Below are 16469 nucleotides of genomic sequence, written 5' to 3' on the forward strand. Positions count from 1 at the left end.
AAATGTCAGCTTTCCTGCTTCTTTGATGCTGCCTGGCCTGCTGTGTTCCTCCAGCTCCACACTGTTATCCTGTACAGCCACAACATGACCTCCTAACTCCTGTACTCAATGCACTGATCAATAAAGGCAAGTATACCAAACGCCACCTTCACTACCCTGTCTACCTGTGACTCCACTTTCAAGGAACTATGAACATGCACTCCAAGGTCTCTTTGTTCAGCAACACTCCCCAGGACCTTATCATGAAGCGTGTAAGTCCTGCCCTGATTTGCCTTTGCAAAGTACAGCATCTCACATTTATCTATGTCAAATTCCATCTGCCACTCCTTGGCCTATTGGCCCATCTGATCAAGGTCCCGTTGTACTGATTCTTGCCATCTTCCTGACCACCTCCAGGGAAAGGAGAATTAAGCTTTGTGTCCAGTTCTCATGTCCTTCACTGTAGATTCAAATACTTTTCTACTGCTAATGTCACACTAACTGGACTGTGAATCCCCATTTTCTCCATACTTCCTGTTTTAAAATCAGTAGGGTTACATTTACAACTTTCCATGCTGCACTGTTCCAGAGTATAGAATTTTGAAAGATGCATCCATTAGCTCTATAGTCAACTCCTTTAACACAGATGAATAGATCACTGGATCCTGATCTTTGTCAATTTTGAATCCCATTAATTTTTCCAGTACTGCTTTTAAACAATCTAATTTCCTTTCAGTTTTTCATTCTCTCTATTCCCTCGCATTTCAATTGTTTCTATATTTTTAAAAATTTACTCATGAAAGGCGAGTATCGCTGGCTGGCCAGCATTTCTTGCCCATCCCTAGCTGGCCTTAAGAAGATGGTGGTGAGCTGCCTTCTTGAACCACTGAAGTGGGTTGAGCCACAATGCCATTACGGAAGGAATTCCAGGATTTTGACTGAAGGAACACCATTAGATTTCCAAGGCAGGAAGGTGAGTGGCTTTGAAGGAAATTTGCAGGTGGATGGTACTCCTATGTATCTGCTGCTATTGACCACATCCATCAGGAACGACATGGGTTTGGTAGGTGCTGTTTTAGGGAGCTTTGGTGAATTTCCTCAGTGCATCTTATCGATGTACACACTGCTGCTACGGAGTTGTGTTGGACGGAATGTGTGTGGATGTTGTGCCAATCAAGCAAGCTGCTTTGTCTTTCTTGTATTTTCATCTGTGACAACAGAGGCAAAAGTAATTACTTAGCTCCGTTCTGATGAAAGGTCACCGGACCAAAACATTGGACTGTTTTCTTTTCACAGATGCTGACAGACCTGCTGAGTTTCTCCAGCTATTTCTGTTCTTGTTACAGATTTCCAGCACCTGCAATTCTTGGTTTTTATTTAATTTCTCTGAATTCTCCTATTTCCCATAACGAAATATTCTGTGTGCAAATGGACCCCCATCTGTCAATGCTAATATTTTCCTTTTAACATACTTAGAGAAGCTTTCACAGTCTGTTTTTAATGTATCTTCCTACTTTACATTTGTACTCTAACTCCCTTAATCAGTTTTGTGATCCTCCTTTGACGAATTCTAAGTTGCTCCCAAATCTCAAGCTTACTATACTTTTTTGCAATGTTATTTTTAATTCATTCACAGAATGTGGATATCGCTGGCTAGACCAGTATTTACTGTCCATCCCTAACTGCCCAGAGAGCAATTGAGTCACATACAGGCCTGACGAAGTGAGGCTGACAGATTTCTGAAGGACACTAGAGAACCCTATGGGTTTTTCCCCAAAATAGTTTCATGGTCATCGGTAGATTCTCAATTCGAGATTTTTTTTCTGAAATTGAATTCAAATTGCACCATCTGCTGTGGTAGGATTTGAACCAGGTCCCCAGAATAGTAGCTGAGTTTCTGGATTGATAGTCTAGTATTAATACTAGGCCATTGTCTCGCCTGTAAGCCTTATGTGCCTCTCCCTTTGATCTAATGCTATATTTAACTCTCTTTTTGCCGCAGTTGATTTATCTTTCCTGTTGGGATTTTTGTGCCTTAAAGGAATGTACATTTATTGTAAACTACTTTAACTCTTTACCTCAATCAAATGCCAGGCTAGTCATGCCTTTTAATGTGTTTTTCTAATTTATCACAGCCAACTTGTCCTTCGTGCTTTCCTTTGTTTACATTTAATACTCTGGTTTTGGATTGAAAAGTATTTTAATGGATAGAATTTTTAATTAAGTTCAGTCTTCCCTAAAGGTCCTTTTACAGCATAATTAGGAATTAAGCCTCTTGCAATTGGTTTGGTTATTTTGCCTGGAAAACTTAACCAAGGCCAAGTTTTTTTTTTTTTAAAAAGGCTGATATAAATCTAATATTTAAATGTTTTTATTCGGACTGGTTCTACTACTTACACACTGTCCCTGCTTTGGCATGAGATTCAAATATCAAAACACCAGCAAGCTCTCGCTTTACCTAGAAAAAAGGCAAAAAAAAAAATTATTAAAAGATTCAAAATACAAACAAACACTAGTTCTTTCATTAAGCTGACTTTTTAAGCAATATTAACCACAACTTAAAAAATAGCTGTTATGGTGCTTCAAAAATAACTTGTGCACAATGACACTTTTTGTGAAATAATTAGATAGTTAATGATTTGTTGCGCCTGTTTAAATTTTAGAGATAACCTTTCTGATTTGACGCAAGTCAAGGCGGCAAACAGGTAACATTATCTCACTCACATCTTTCACAGAGTGTACGTTATCCCACAATGAATGACTACCTACTAACGTTCACTGCTCCATCACAACTTAACTACCAAGAGTGTGTTGATAACTATGCCCTACTCTTCCACAAACCATCACAAAACCTATGAATGTATAAAATCCCAATGGGACCACTAAAATGACCAGCCTCCCTAATTGACTGCTAGTGAAGACAAAAGCAGTTTACACCCAAGTTTTGTCAGTAACAGTATACACATTTTATTTATTGTAAGAATTAGATTTAACAACAGAAAAAAGGATTTCTAATTTACACCATGTAATTTAAAGTAGACCTCTTTAAAATCCCCAAACACCCACAAACTCCTTCATGATTAAGCCAAACAGACGACAAACTGTTTAACACATACACTATTGGGTGGAAAAATGAGAGAAGGCAAACAACATTCAGAAATTCAATAAAGCTAAGACAGCCAGAGAAAAAGAGAAAGAGATCCAGAGGGTGAGGGGGAGCCAGAGTGACAGCAAGACCGAGACAGACAGAGGGAGATATAGACAGACAGAGGCAGCAACAACCTTGGCACCTACAGCTTTTCAAATACTCTGTAGCTCGACCAATTGGGGACTGTTTCAGGCAGAACTGCTTCAACTTAAAATTCAAAGCAGAATCCTAACACTGATTTCATGATTGAATTATTCAGCAAGTGCTGTCCAAATTGCGCTAAGAATTTCACTGGCTATAGGATCGAGGTTATTTTTCAACGATTCATGATCCCACATAATAACAATATAACTCAGCAAGTGAAATATTGATATATTCTGATGAAATGTGGCCAACAGGACATTAGCATTACCCAATATATCTGTGTCTGCCTGTTGGGTGAAATTTACCATATACTTTTATGGCCCCAGGCTAACAAACAGTACTAGAGGGAGCCAACATTTATGGCCGACTGTGAAGCCACTTTGTGGTGAACTAGCTATATTTTGAAACCTAAAGCCATGTGCTGGCATATCTTTTTAAAAAGCTTCAAGAACTTAAAGAATATACAGTCGTTGCCTTTAAAGCATTAACAGATATAGGCATTACTTTTGGAATAAAGTTCTGTAGTTGGTTTTATATGTAGTTTTTGTACCTTTTTTAAAAAGGTATGTCCTGCAATGGCACCGTGGTGCTTTATATTATTATTTGCCTTCAATTAACTAAAGAAGGTTTTTCTTTAAAAATCAGACAACCTAGGCAGTAGAGATTTAGGACAGTGATGAGCTTTGGTTCGTGATAATGTTGTATGACCTAATGAGGTCATGAGTTGTATGACTGTCTCTCTTGCTCTCTCTCTGGAGAACAAGAGGAGGACAGTACTGTAATTTCAAAGTGACTGACATCTTAGAGAATCAGTCAGAAGATCACAGGAAGTGACATCAGTAAGATGACCGTCACCCTTAGGGAACCAAATCAGAATTGTGGGCATACACCAGCCATCAGAAATTGAAATCATATGCTGTTTGTACATTGTTAACACTAGCTCAGAGGTCCACTGACCCCTCAGAGGTGGTAGCTAGCGAGATTAATAAGCAGTAATTCTTAGCAGCTGGATACACAGTTAGCAGAGCAGACTGAAGGACGTCAGTCAACAAAACAAAAACAGGAGATAAGGCCCAATCAGCCAGAGGTGATGAACTAGTGCTCCAGAGTAAACCAACAGATCCACTATCTTTAAGTACTATTTTTCTGAATTTCATGTGGTAAACTTAATTCTGTGAAATTTGTAAAAATATACACATGTACCCAGAGTGGATTTGTAATTAGTCAGGACTTAAAGACTTTTGAAAATCAGCCTATAAATATAAATTTGATTAAGGACCTCAACGTTAAATTGAAAACCAAGCAATCTGACAATGGTTTCAAGATTATCAGTTAGGTCTTGCTAGAAGCCACATATAATAATACGTGGGGTTCTGTCCTCTTGAGTAGAAAGGGCATGTCCAGGCATTGTGTCTTTTTTTAGTGAAAAGCAAAAAAAGCATCTACAGTCCACTGGTTAGAGAAGTCCCAAAATTCACAACACACTGAAAAGATTTCACCTTTACTTCAGTCCTAGATGATCACTCCCTGATCCAGGGAAGGCATGCCTGTACTATGGATTCTCTAGATCAGGGAAACAACTTCACTGTCTACCCTTTGAAGCCTCAGAGTCTCATGTGTCAAAGAGATCATCTCTCATTCTGTTAAACTTCAGAGAACAAAGATCCAATTTCATTGAAAGACAATCTAGTGAGCCTTCATTGAACTACCTACCTAAAGAAGTGTATCCTTCCTGAAATATGCAAGTCAAAATTACTCAATATTCCAATATCAAGCTCACTCAAGCCCTGCACAATTTTGTTGTTGTCCTTCAATCCTTGCAGTAAAGGATTGTTTATTGTATCAGTGTGCTAACTTTTGTTATTTTTACACCAAGTACACCAAAATCCCTGAATATTAACATTTATAAGTTTCATGTCTTTTCTCAAAAAAAATCTGCTTTACTACACTAATACCAAAGTGCTATACAGTTCCCCCCATGTGATATTCCACCTGATATCTTTGTTGCCTACTCATTTAATCCATATATTTCACTTTTTAACCTCATTGCATGCATCTCAGAACTTGCATTCTCACTGCCTTTATATCATTGCCGACCTAGACATTACTCTTCATTTCTTTCTACATTGTAAATAGCAGGAGTCCCAGCACTGATCCTTGGGCACTCCACAATTCGTTGCCTACCAACTTGGAAATAACCCATTTATCTTTACCTTGTTTCCTATCCATTAGCCAACCTGTTAACTAAGCTAATCTACAATCCTAAACTCTGTGCACCCCTGAATTGCATGTTAATCTTTGGAATGGTACGTTTTTAAATGCCTTTGGGAAATCCAAGTATACTGTATCTGGAACAAAAGCTTCGTATTCTGCAAATTGTTTGGTGCACACAACCATAGATGTGTCTAGCAGGTTGCTCTGTAACATTAAAAGATCCAAAAGCTAGTCACTTCACCATCCCAACTGCCCTACAAATGAGGGAAAATAGCTTTCAACTTCATCGTCACTAAATTTATGCAGATTTCTTTTTAAATTCAATCTCTTTGGAATCAATCATTCTTTGAGCTACTACCTCTTCTTTAGTCCTTTACTTCAAGCTTTTCATCAGCCAAACCACTTCATTCAATTTCCTACTTTGGAATTTAAACTTTTTAAAAATTCCTTCTTCCTTTCCATTGCTTTTTCTTTCCTTCTCCTCTCTTGCCAATTCCAGCTTCCCTATTAGCTCTTTCCATTTCTATATTCTTCTATTTTCCCTCCAATTCAAGTTTTCTTTTCATTTCTAAGTAAATCTTAGCTATGTCGAGGAGGTGACATCAATTGTAGGTTTTTCTCCTTTTGATTCTTATTAGGTGCTAAGCAACATGCATCATGAAGATGCCTGAAGGTTTTCCTTTAATGATACCACTAATTGCTGCATGATCTGCTTTTAGCTTAAACTATTTTCAGCAAAATAGATCACTGATAAAAATAAAACCCAGAAGCACCATTCAGGTCACAGATGCATCTGTTTAGTTTGTCTGTTCATCTGTTTAGTTTTTTCTTCTGGACCTGCTGATTAGACACATTCAAATTTATTTCTCTCCAAAAAAGTTGCCCCTTCAGAAATGGGCATGCACCACTTTGAATAAGAAAAAAAAACACAGACAATCGTGGAGAAAATCAACCTCTGCTGCATTCTCATTACAATCAGCGACTAAATGCCTGGCCTGAGAACGAAGATTTACAGTTTACTGTTCTTGTGGCATCTCTTTGGCCCAAACAATTAGCATCCTCTTTTTGCTGTTTAAAATGGTGTCCCTTTGTTATGGCTGTTTCTGCATTCTAGTTCTTGAGTGTAAAACTAGAAACATTGACTCCTTGTCTCCTTTTAACAACATTTACATTCGGCACTACTAAGCAATCATGGAACTATGGTCGTACCTGGTACAGCTACAGGACTATCATACAGCATAGAAGGCAATTTGGGATTTTGCAATTGATTAATTGATGGGACCAAATCCTCCAACCACATGATGTGCATTATTTGGATGAGCTATGAAAGTGCTTATCAATATGCAGTGTAGCTGATTATTAGCAATTTTCATGGTGCTGAATTCACATCCTTCTTCATTTCTCCACAATTTTGTCTATAGCAACCTTTTGTCCCACGTATTAGCATCAAACGATTTAATTTTATCTAGAATGGAAAGACTTCAATCTTTAATCCATAGTTTTAGATCCATGCAACTACCTTCTTCTTGAAGTCACATGTCAATGGAAGATTCACGATCAGACATGCTCCTATACTTGGATTGATTTCACACCATTCGCTCGTCTCAACTATCAGCCTTACGTGCTCACCATTAATCCACTTGGATTTTTAGCACAATTTTTCACATTTGACAAGTAGGCTATTTCAAATTATCTGTGCAGATTTAGCACAATTTTCTTTTCTCTACCTCCCCTAACCCTCATCTGATTCTTCTCAACTAAAGCCATCTAAAATTGTATAACTTTCTGATCGGGTCCACAAAAGGTATAACAATGACCTGAATAGGTAAACTGCTGATCCACTGGTTTGGGAATATAATTGACTTATGATGTCAAACTTTCATTTATGCCTTTCATAGATGATTCACTGAACTATAGATCTCTCACTAGAAACTACATCAAGACATCAAAAAAACTCACCATCTTTCACGGAAATACAAAATAAATGTATGTTAATGCAACTTAGGAACAGGAATAGGCCATTTGGTCCCAAGCCTACGCCACCATTTGATATGCTTGGGCTGATCTGACTGAGGCCTCAAATCCACTTTCCTGTCCATCCTCAAGAACGTTCAAGTTCCTTGTTAATCAAGGATTTATCTACCTGTCTTATAAGTATTCAGTACCATTGTCCACACTGCACTCTGGGGAAGTGAATCCCACAGACTGATGATTCCTGAGAGAGTGAAAAAAAAATTATCTTCATCTCCATCAACAATGGGGGACTCCTTATTTTCAAACGGTTCCCTAGTTCTAATTCCTTCCACAAAGGGAGACATCCACAGTGTCTACTCCATCAAGCCCCTCAGGATCTTAATGTTTCAATAAGATCACTTCTAATTCTTCTAAAGATGACCAATGGAACCATGCTCAACATGTCCAACCTTTCCTCACGAGATAAATCCCTCAACCCAGGAATCAGTAAAGTGAGCCTTTTTCTGTACTGCTTCTAATGCTTTGAGTCCTTTCTCAAGTAAGGTGATGGAAATGTGCACAGTACTCCAGATGTAGTCTCAATGCTCTGCACCACTGTAGCAAAAAACTCTCCTCCTTTTATATTCCATTTTCCTTGCAGTAAACAACAGCATTCTATTTGGATTCCTAATCACTTGCTGTACCTAGAAATTAACTTCATTTAATTCATGTACCAAAAACACTCAGCTTTCTCTGTATCGTGGAGTTCTACAACTTCTATTTAAATTAATTATTGCTTTTTCTAATCTTCCTGCCAAAGCATGCATGCACAGATCCAGGAATCCCCAAATTTTATTGTCAGTCATTCAGTAAATCTTCTAAATAATCTGTTCAAGTCCATGAAATATTGTATCCAAGTGACTGACTTTTTTGGAACCTATCAAAGTCTGGCCATGCATTGTGGACAGTTAACAGATCAAGTTTGTTATGGATTGCATCCAAAAAAAGTAAATAAGATCCAAAACTACTTCACTATAGAACTGACAAGCTACCAGCTCACAAAAGTGCTTCCGATTTTGCATTTAGTGTATTTGAAGGTGACACCATCACGGTCATACCTGGTTTCCTCTTTGGTAGGACTGTGATCATAGTTACTTCATTCTTCCACTGGTCATAAGGTGCAGACTCCAAGAATATCAGGGATCAATCACATCCAGACAATTTGCACGTGTTTTGCCATTTTTCACAATAGCTTATAGAATTGTTGTTTCTGATTATCTGGAGCCTTCAAATTCAGACAACTACGCTTTAATTCTCTACGCCACTCTAATTCAGAAAGCCTGTTGGTGAACAACAGAACTGGAACCAGACTTTACACTTTAAAATTTGGAGTTACTCATTACAAACATACATCCCCTAAGCTAATCACTGCTGTTGTAGTTGGTGTCTATTTGTGGAGCTCAGTGAATTCATAGTTCATGCCACGTATATAAAATTCAACAGTTAATATACAAAGTATATTAACAAAGGAAAAAGGAAAGAGAAAACGAGAATGAGTAAAACACTAAGATAGAAGGACAGAGCACTGACAAAAAGGTAAGTACACACATGCACACGCACACACGCTCACGCACACACAAATAGCTACTTACAAGTTGTAGCACACCAGTCCATCTAAAGATCAGTCACTAAATCATAATATATTTTATATCAAAGCTTAACAAGTTATACAGTCAACATGGAATTAAAGGCAAGAGGCTTACTGTGGTAGACAGCTGTGACAAGGCTTTAATGTGTAATAATTCTTCATATATGATTTCCAAATCATCGACTGTTCTCTGTCCTGGCCTATAAATTAAAGAAAATAAAAGAAAGTGAATTTATTCAAAACTGCATTAGTTTGTAATGACTCTTAGACCAAGTGACAATGGAACACATTCCTCCAGTACTTGTCTCAAGCTATTTGAAGCATGAAGCAACTTTCACAATCTGGCACCTCAATTTGGTTGACTACGGTAGCATGCGTAAATTAGTTTTTAAAACCACAAGCACAGAACAGTATGTATTTCAGCACATGGTTTAGTACTATTTAGAATATATATTTTGAATATATTGTTCTTTCAAATGATTAAGGCATTGCGTGAGTTTATGGATCCATAAAGCTAGATTGAAGTAGTTCAGGCATTTGAGATGGAAAGCTGAAGAGACAATATTGGATATACTATCAACCTGATAAAAGGAAAGGCTTTGTTCCCTCTTTTTATGGGGTTCTAACATAGATGATTTTGTAAAACAGCAAGCTCTGTAAACTTCCAAAATAAACATAATTGTCATGTGCAGATCAAATAAAAGTACTTTTATAACAAATGCAAGAGTTCTGTAATTGAGGTAAATGACCAAACCTAGAAAGTAAAATAAGAAATAAGATAATGATCACAGCTTTCTTGAAGTTGATTTATCATGTACAAATAAAATAACACCAGCAGTAGCTTTCCGCTTTAAATTCTAACTTACCAAATGAGTGTTGGTATAATTAATTTTACTCACTGTTTGCGTAAAATCATTCTCATGTGTGCATCTGGCCCAATCTGAGAAAGCAGAAGCATAGTTTCCTGTAGCTCCTCCTCACACACTTTTTTCTCCTCATCTGTGGGTGCAGGGACATCCTCCTGTTCATCATCCAGGAACCGATAGAACAGGTACTTGTCCTGGAAATTATGCTCTTGGTCCACTAGAATACAAGTGGTTTAAATAGTTAGGATTTAAATCTAGCTTCTAGTCTATCTCAAACTTTATTCAAGTAGAAATATTTGCTTTAAACAAAATAGATTTTCCATAGCATCAGCAAGATGGAGAGAGATAAGTGACAAAAACAGGTATTGCTGGACAAAACTCAGCAGGTCTGGCAGCATCTGTGGAGAAAAAGCAGAGTCAACATTTTGGGCCTAGTGACCCTACTTTATAACCATAGTAGTCTCCACAGCTGCTGCCAGAACTGCTGAGTTTTTCCAGCGCTCTCATTTGTCTTTGATTTACAGGCTCCACAATACTTTGTCCTTCTTCGTTCACAGTGGAGTAATTTTTGCCTTCAAGCCTACAGTAATGGAAACAGATCCTTTGGTCCAACTCATCCATGCCAAACTAGTCCCATTTGCCTGCATGTGGCCCGTAACCCTCTAAACCTTTCCTATTCTTATGCCTGTTCAAAAGTCTTTTAAATTTCATAACTGTACCTGCATCTACCACTTCCTCTGGCATATACGCACCACCCCCTTGTGAGGAAAAAGTTGCCCTTCAGGTCCCTTTTAGATCTTTCCCCTCTCACCTTAAACCTATGCCCCCTGGTTTTGAACTCCCCTACCCTAGGGAAAAGACTTTTGCTGTTCACCTTATCTACGGCCCTCATGATTTTATAAACATAGGTAAGGTCACCTCTCAACCTCCTACATTCCAATGAAAAAAAAAGAGTCCCAGCCTATCCAGCCTCTCCTTATAACTCAAACCCTCCAGTCTTCGTAACATCCTGGTAAATCTTTTCTGTACCCGCTACAATTTAATAATTATCCTTCGTATAGCAGGTTGATAGAAACTGTAAACCCATCATAACAAATCATAGCTGGTAACTAATACTTTCTTGAAAGATTAAAAGTATCCTGTTTCCAGTGAATAATCAATGTTCACAGCCAAGTGTTCCATATCAGTCTTAAAAATGCTTTTTCCCCAGTTTGTACTGAATGCCTTTGATCTGTATTCATCATTTAATCATTATTCAACCAAAGCAATGCTCTAATTTCATACTCTGTATTCAAGTACAGTGTGTTTTCTACCCTTTCTGTATAACTCGGTTTTTGACACAATCAGTCTCAATGACATTCTCTGACTGGTTCTAAGATTTCTATATTTTCTTTGTGCTATAGTGGTGATAACACGTGCAGCACTGAAGTGCAACTTGATTAGAGTAAAACATGCAGGTTCAGTATGATACTAATAGAATTATACTCTTCCAATGGAGTAACCTAGTCCAGCATCCGGTTTTGTTTATTGCTGCTCTACGATGAATAGACATGGTCTGAGACTGGACCATCCTCCTTCTTATCAGAAACATTAAATATGCCTGCATGATTTTCCTTTCACGTGCAATAATTCATACTTAAACAGCTTTAAAAAAAACTAATGGCCATAATTTTACCAGCTGTAAACATGGACCTCAAGAAATTGCAGGGCACGATTGCAGTCATTACATCCCCTAGTGCCTTCAGCACTGACACTGTCGGAAGTTTTTTTAAAAGTGGATTTTTATAAGGTTTCCAAATGTACGCATGGCCAGCAGGCATGTGTGTGGCCATGGGTAAATTGCCAGGCTGCATTCTCAGCTGACCTGTCCTCCTCCAGGTTGGACCACCTCAACACCCATTTGAAGGCAGGGAAACAGGCTCTCAATTCACTCGCCGCTCTCAGTAAAGTGTGGGATTAAAATTTAGCTGTCGACATGTAGCAAAGGGGAAGCTCTGCTCTTAGCTTAGATCTCAGGCATCATTGATCAGATACAGAGGGGATGAAGAGTCTGCCTGTAAGCAGCCTGACCAGGAAATCACAGAACTATCAAATAACTGGGTCCTACCATCTTCGTAATTCTTCCTTGCAAATAAATGACTCTTAGAATTCATACTCTCCAAGAAGTTATGGAGTTCATTCTGGAACCTTTTGCCCGGTTATACATTAGGAAGATGGATACAGCGGAATCAAAAATTTTGGGATGCAGTTCTTAATGAATACATCATGGTGCATTCAATTTAAGCTTCCTTATAAAAGACCATGATTAACTAAGAATATGGACTGCAAGTGAATTACGTATTTGTTAACCGTATAGCAATGATGCAGCATTTATTACAACAGGTAATGGTGTTACCATGGTTCATGACTCCTTCCTCAAGCAGCACCTGCCACATGCCTACAGCCTGTGGGCGGGAATGAACACAAGGTGTCTGTTGGATCATCCAGTCCACTAATTCTGTGCCAACACAGCACTGTCTAGATAAAAGAGAACCTCTTTAAGAAGTTATCAAGATAAACTATTAATTAAAATAATAAAGCGTAATTTTTAGAAAGAGCCTTTCAAATTAAAATCACTCAACATAATCAATCAAGAGGCAGAGAGTTTGTCAGAAAATAAGCTGCAGACAATATCAATAATATTCCATCAGTGAAAACGATAAGCAATAACTTCATATTTGCAATTATCCCAGTATGAAATTTTAAATTGGCAGTATCAAGTTAAGTTGGTTACACAGGAGGTTAGATGGCCATCGAGTCCAGGCTCGGAATTTGCACAATACATTGTGATTTAATGGGGTGGATTTTCTGAGAACTGCCACTCTGCTCCGACATTTTCCCTTTAACAAAGAGCTCCATATTTTTGGCAGTACATTCCAATTGTGACTCCTGCAGAAATACTAAGGGCATCCTAAACGTAACAGGTCCCACATTGTAGGATAGTTTTGGGGTGGAAAACAACACTTCATTTTTCACGGCAGTAATTGTTGCATCCTGTGGTTTAAATATCCAGCAGAGAGAATCACTTTGACAGCTCCTGTGGAAGGGTAAGTATCTATTGCTAAATGCAAGGAGGGATGCCAGGACTAAATCAGGGCTCAAGGTGGGAACAGTACCAGGTATGAGAGGAATGTTTAGCATAAGTCAGGGGTTTTCAGAACCAGTGGGGTGAGGTGTAGGCTCTGAAAGAGAAAGGCAATGCCATGTCAGTCTGGGAAAGATATAGTTCAGGGCATATACACTAAATTGGGTGGGGGTGGGGGGGACATGGTTTAAAAGTTCCCAGAAATTACACTAGGTTTTTAAATCACCTAACCTTTCCTGGGCAAATATTAATTTAATTGAAATGGAACCCTTTGAATTCTGTGATTTAAATGGATACTTTCAGAGGGTGCCAGGTGCAGGAGAATTGCTGATCACAGTCTTTAGTTTTCCAGGTAAGTCCCTTAGAGTCTGCAACTCTGGGGATTCAGCAGGGTCCTGACATGTGATACAGTGTATGATGTAGAAATGATTATCCAGCCACTGGAAAATACAGTCTTTGTAACTTAAGTGTTTTTAAGGTGAGGAAAGGGAGAGGCAAACCACGTTTCCTCCTGGTGTTACCAGCCCAAATGAAGTCAGTCTGTCTTATCGCTCCATGGAGCATATACCTCGGCACTGGTTTTAGAACACTGGGAGAACCAGGATGGACTGGTGCTGAAGTGTATGCTCCAGGGAAAACAACGCAAAACAAAATAGCTTTGGATTTTTTAAAAAAGTAGACAAAAGAAGCAGGAGTGGGCAGAGTCAGGCTCACAAATCTAGGGTTTTAGTTTTTGCTTTTAGTTGTTGAAGCTGGGGCTTTTGGAGTTGGAGTTGAAGCTGCTAGACACAGCTCTCTCTGCTGCTGTAAAAATCTAGAATTCTGCCTCTGCTGTTAGACTCACTTTTTCAGTTTTTCCTTACTCTTGGACTGCAGATAGCACATGAGCGTATCTATTCTGCTGAATTTGCCTTTGCCAAGGATACATTTATGGGATGCTGCTACATCAGAACTTTGAGTTGTAGTTAAAATATATTATTTTGTGAAGCATTTCAATAGAGTTAGAGTTAAAGTTATACCAATTCTTCTTTTCTTGTTTGTATTCTTACACCACGGTTAAAATAAAGTGTGTTTTGCTTAAAGCCTAGTAGTTTGACTAATCCAATCACATCTGGAATACAGTGCCTTACACTGGACTATAAATAAGATAAGAGATTAGGGTCCAGGCTAGCTCCTTGAAATGTTTGGAGGGGGTTTGGCCTGATCCATAACAAAGACAATCCAGGGGCTCAAGTACAGAGCATTAAGCCAGTGTCACTAATGCAAAGGTCAGTGTTGTCCAAAAGTAAGGAAAGTTTCAAGAGAAAGATGGTGTGCAAGAAAGCCATGGCCTGGCTTTCAGAAGATTGGGAGAGAAGGCAATAGAAAATTGCTTTTAAAAGTTAGGGAACAGAACAGAACAGAAACTAGACAATGAGAAACAGCTTTGGAATCAGATACACAAACCATTGGTGGAATGGTAGAGGGTGGATTGGTTAGTTCAGAATAACATCAGCAGAGTGATGACGACTCCCATTCTAGCCAGATAGACTAGGGATTTGTCTCCTTGTTTTGCCCCCAGTGTGGAAGGCAATGACACATCAAGATTTGTCAAAGAAAAGGCTCAGGATGAAGCATCAGCTGATAACAAGCCAAGAGCACACCTTAGGAAAAACACCAGTAAGGAATGAACATAAAGCAAGAGGTTAGTAAGGTCACAAGAAAAGCAAAGCACTGCAGTTCGGTTCTAGCAGGATACAACAGAAGAAACAGAAGTGGTGTGAACTTGTGCAGAACCTTGGTTAGGCCACATTTAAAAAACTTCTGGTCTCTACACTATTACCACAATTTAAAAGGGCTGCAGAAGATATAAAAACATTACTAGAAAATTCCTAGAATTCCGGAAAAAAAAAATTAAATTCGCATCTCTTGCAGAATGAAGGAAGGTGGAGGTGATTTTAAAATTAAAAGGCTATCTTTTAAGATAATAATGTTTGATAAGATATATTTGGAAGTGAAATCAGAACTCAAGGTCATAACTGAAACAGTCACAATTAAATCCAGTAGCATATGAAATGTCTTATCTAGAGAATGATTAAAATATAAAACAAGACGAAAGGGAGTGGTTAAGGTGAATAGCATAGATGTATTTATGGGGGAAAACTATAAAACGTATTGGGTATGGGGTGATGCAAACTGTGGAAGGACAGATGGATGGGCTTAGTTGAACAAGGGTAGGAGGAGGCTAGAGTGGAGCTAAAACTCAACTGTATTGATCTGTTGAGATGAAGATCCCATTTCTAGGAGTACAGGTTGCAAAATTTTATTGTTAATTTCATTGCCACGAGATTAACCAGTATTGTAGTAAAAATATGAAAATTGAACTGTCAAAAAAAAAGAGTAATATGTAATTGGTTTCTTTAATGTGTGAAATTCTTCCATTCTTTCAAGTAATTTGGCTACACATCCATCTTTTGCTGTCAAAACAGAAAAGCAGGTGACCATTTCCAAATTTCACCAAATCCACAAATTTCAAACAGTTGTCGCATACAAGGTTTGCAACAAGGGTTCTCACCTACTTGGAGCACCAGACGGAGGTCCGCACTCCCTATGGCAAGGTGAACGATGGGAATAAAGAAGGGAATGGGTTGGATCCTTCTACTCTTGTGCTAACTGCTTGTTATTCCCAAATTCCCAACTTTGACACACATGCTAACAGATTTAAATCAACTGTATATACATACTTATTTCTTCGTTTAAACAGAAACACTTCTAAAGTGAAAAAAACTTTTAAATTTCAAAAATGATCAATACCATACTCACTTGTAGGTCTTCAGGTGGTATTTCCGGTCTCTAATCATGTGAGGTGCTTGGGATAGTATCACATTCCGTAAAACCTTTGCAGCTCTAAGGATTTTTTCAGATGGAACCTAGTGTTGGGGGGAGAAATATATTTGACTACTCCACATTTCATTAGCAAAGCCAACGTTCACTGCCCATCCCCAACTACACTTGACAGTGATGAGCTACCTTCATGAACTGTGGTTCATGTGATGCAGACAATACTTCTAGAGAAAAAGTTCCAGGATTGTGATCCATCGACAGTGAAGGAATAGGTGCTAAATTTCAAAGTCGAGGTGGTGTTACTCAAAGGGACAACTGCATGCACTAGTGCTCTCATTCACTTGTTACTTACAAGTAACAGGCTTTTTAAAAATCAATAAATTTGTATCTTAAGGGTTCATCTTAAAATTACACATAATATATTGTTTCAGAAACATAGAGGTCATAGGTTTGGAAGATGCTGTCAAAGGAACCATGGGCAAATTTCTGTAGCCAGTAGTGTAATTGGGGTGTGGGTCAAGTGGGCTGCTCTGTTCTGGATGATGTTGTAGTTCTTGAGTGCACTGGAGC

At 38.4% G+C, this 16469-nt stretch overlaps 1 protein-coding gene across 3 annotated transcripts in view; it reads right to left on the reverse strand.

Moving 5' to 3' along the window:
* rapgef4a (Rap guanine nucleotide exchange factor 4a) overlaps positions 1-15984 on the reverse strand; it is a 112286-nt gene extending 96302 nt beyond the window's left edge. For all 3 annotated transcript variants that reach the window (XM_048599410.1, XM_048599411.1, XM_048599409.1), the window contains exons 1-5: positions 15879-15984; positions 12348-12469; positions 9986-10169; positions 9202-9286; positions 2377-2437 (exon numbers count right to left, since the gene is read on the reverse strand). In XM_048599410.1, coding sequence (XP_048455367.1) covers positions 2377-2437; positions 9202-9286; positions 9986-10169; positions 12348-12469; positions 15879-15916 — 490 coding nt within the window. In that variant the 5' untranslated portion in view covers positions 15917-15984. The remainder of the gene's footprint in view (positions 1-2376; positions 2438-9201; positions 9287-9985; positions 10170-12347; positions 12470-15878) is intronic.
* Between the last annotated feature and the right edge of the window lie 485 nt (positions 15985-16469).

Source organism: Rhincodon typus, chromosome 7, assembly GCF_021869965.1.
Source record: "Rhincodon typus isolate 14 chromosome 7, sRhiTyp1.1, whole genome shotgun sequence".
Lineage (NCBI taxonomy): Eukaryota > Metazoa > Chordata > Chondrichthyes > Orectolobiformes > Rhincodontidae > Rhincodon > Rhincodon typus.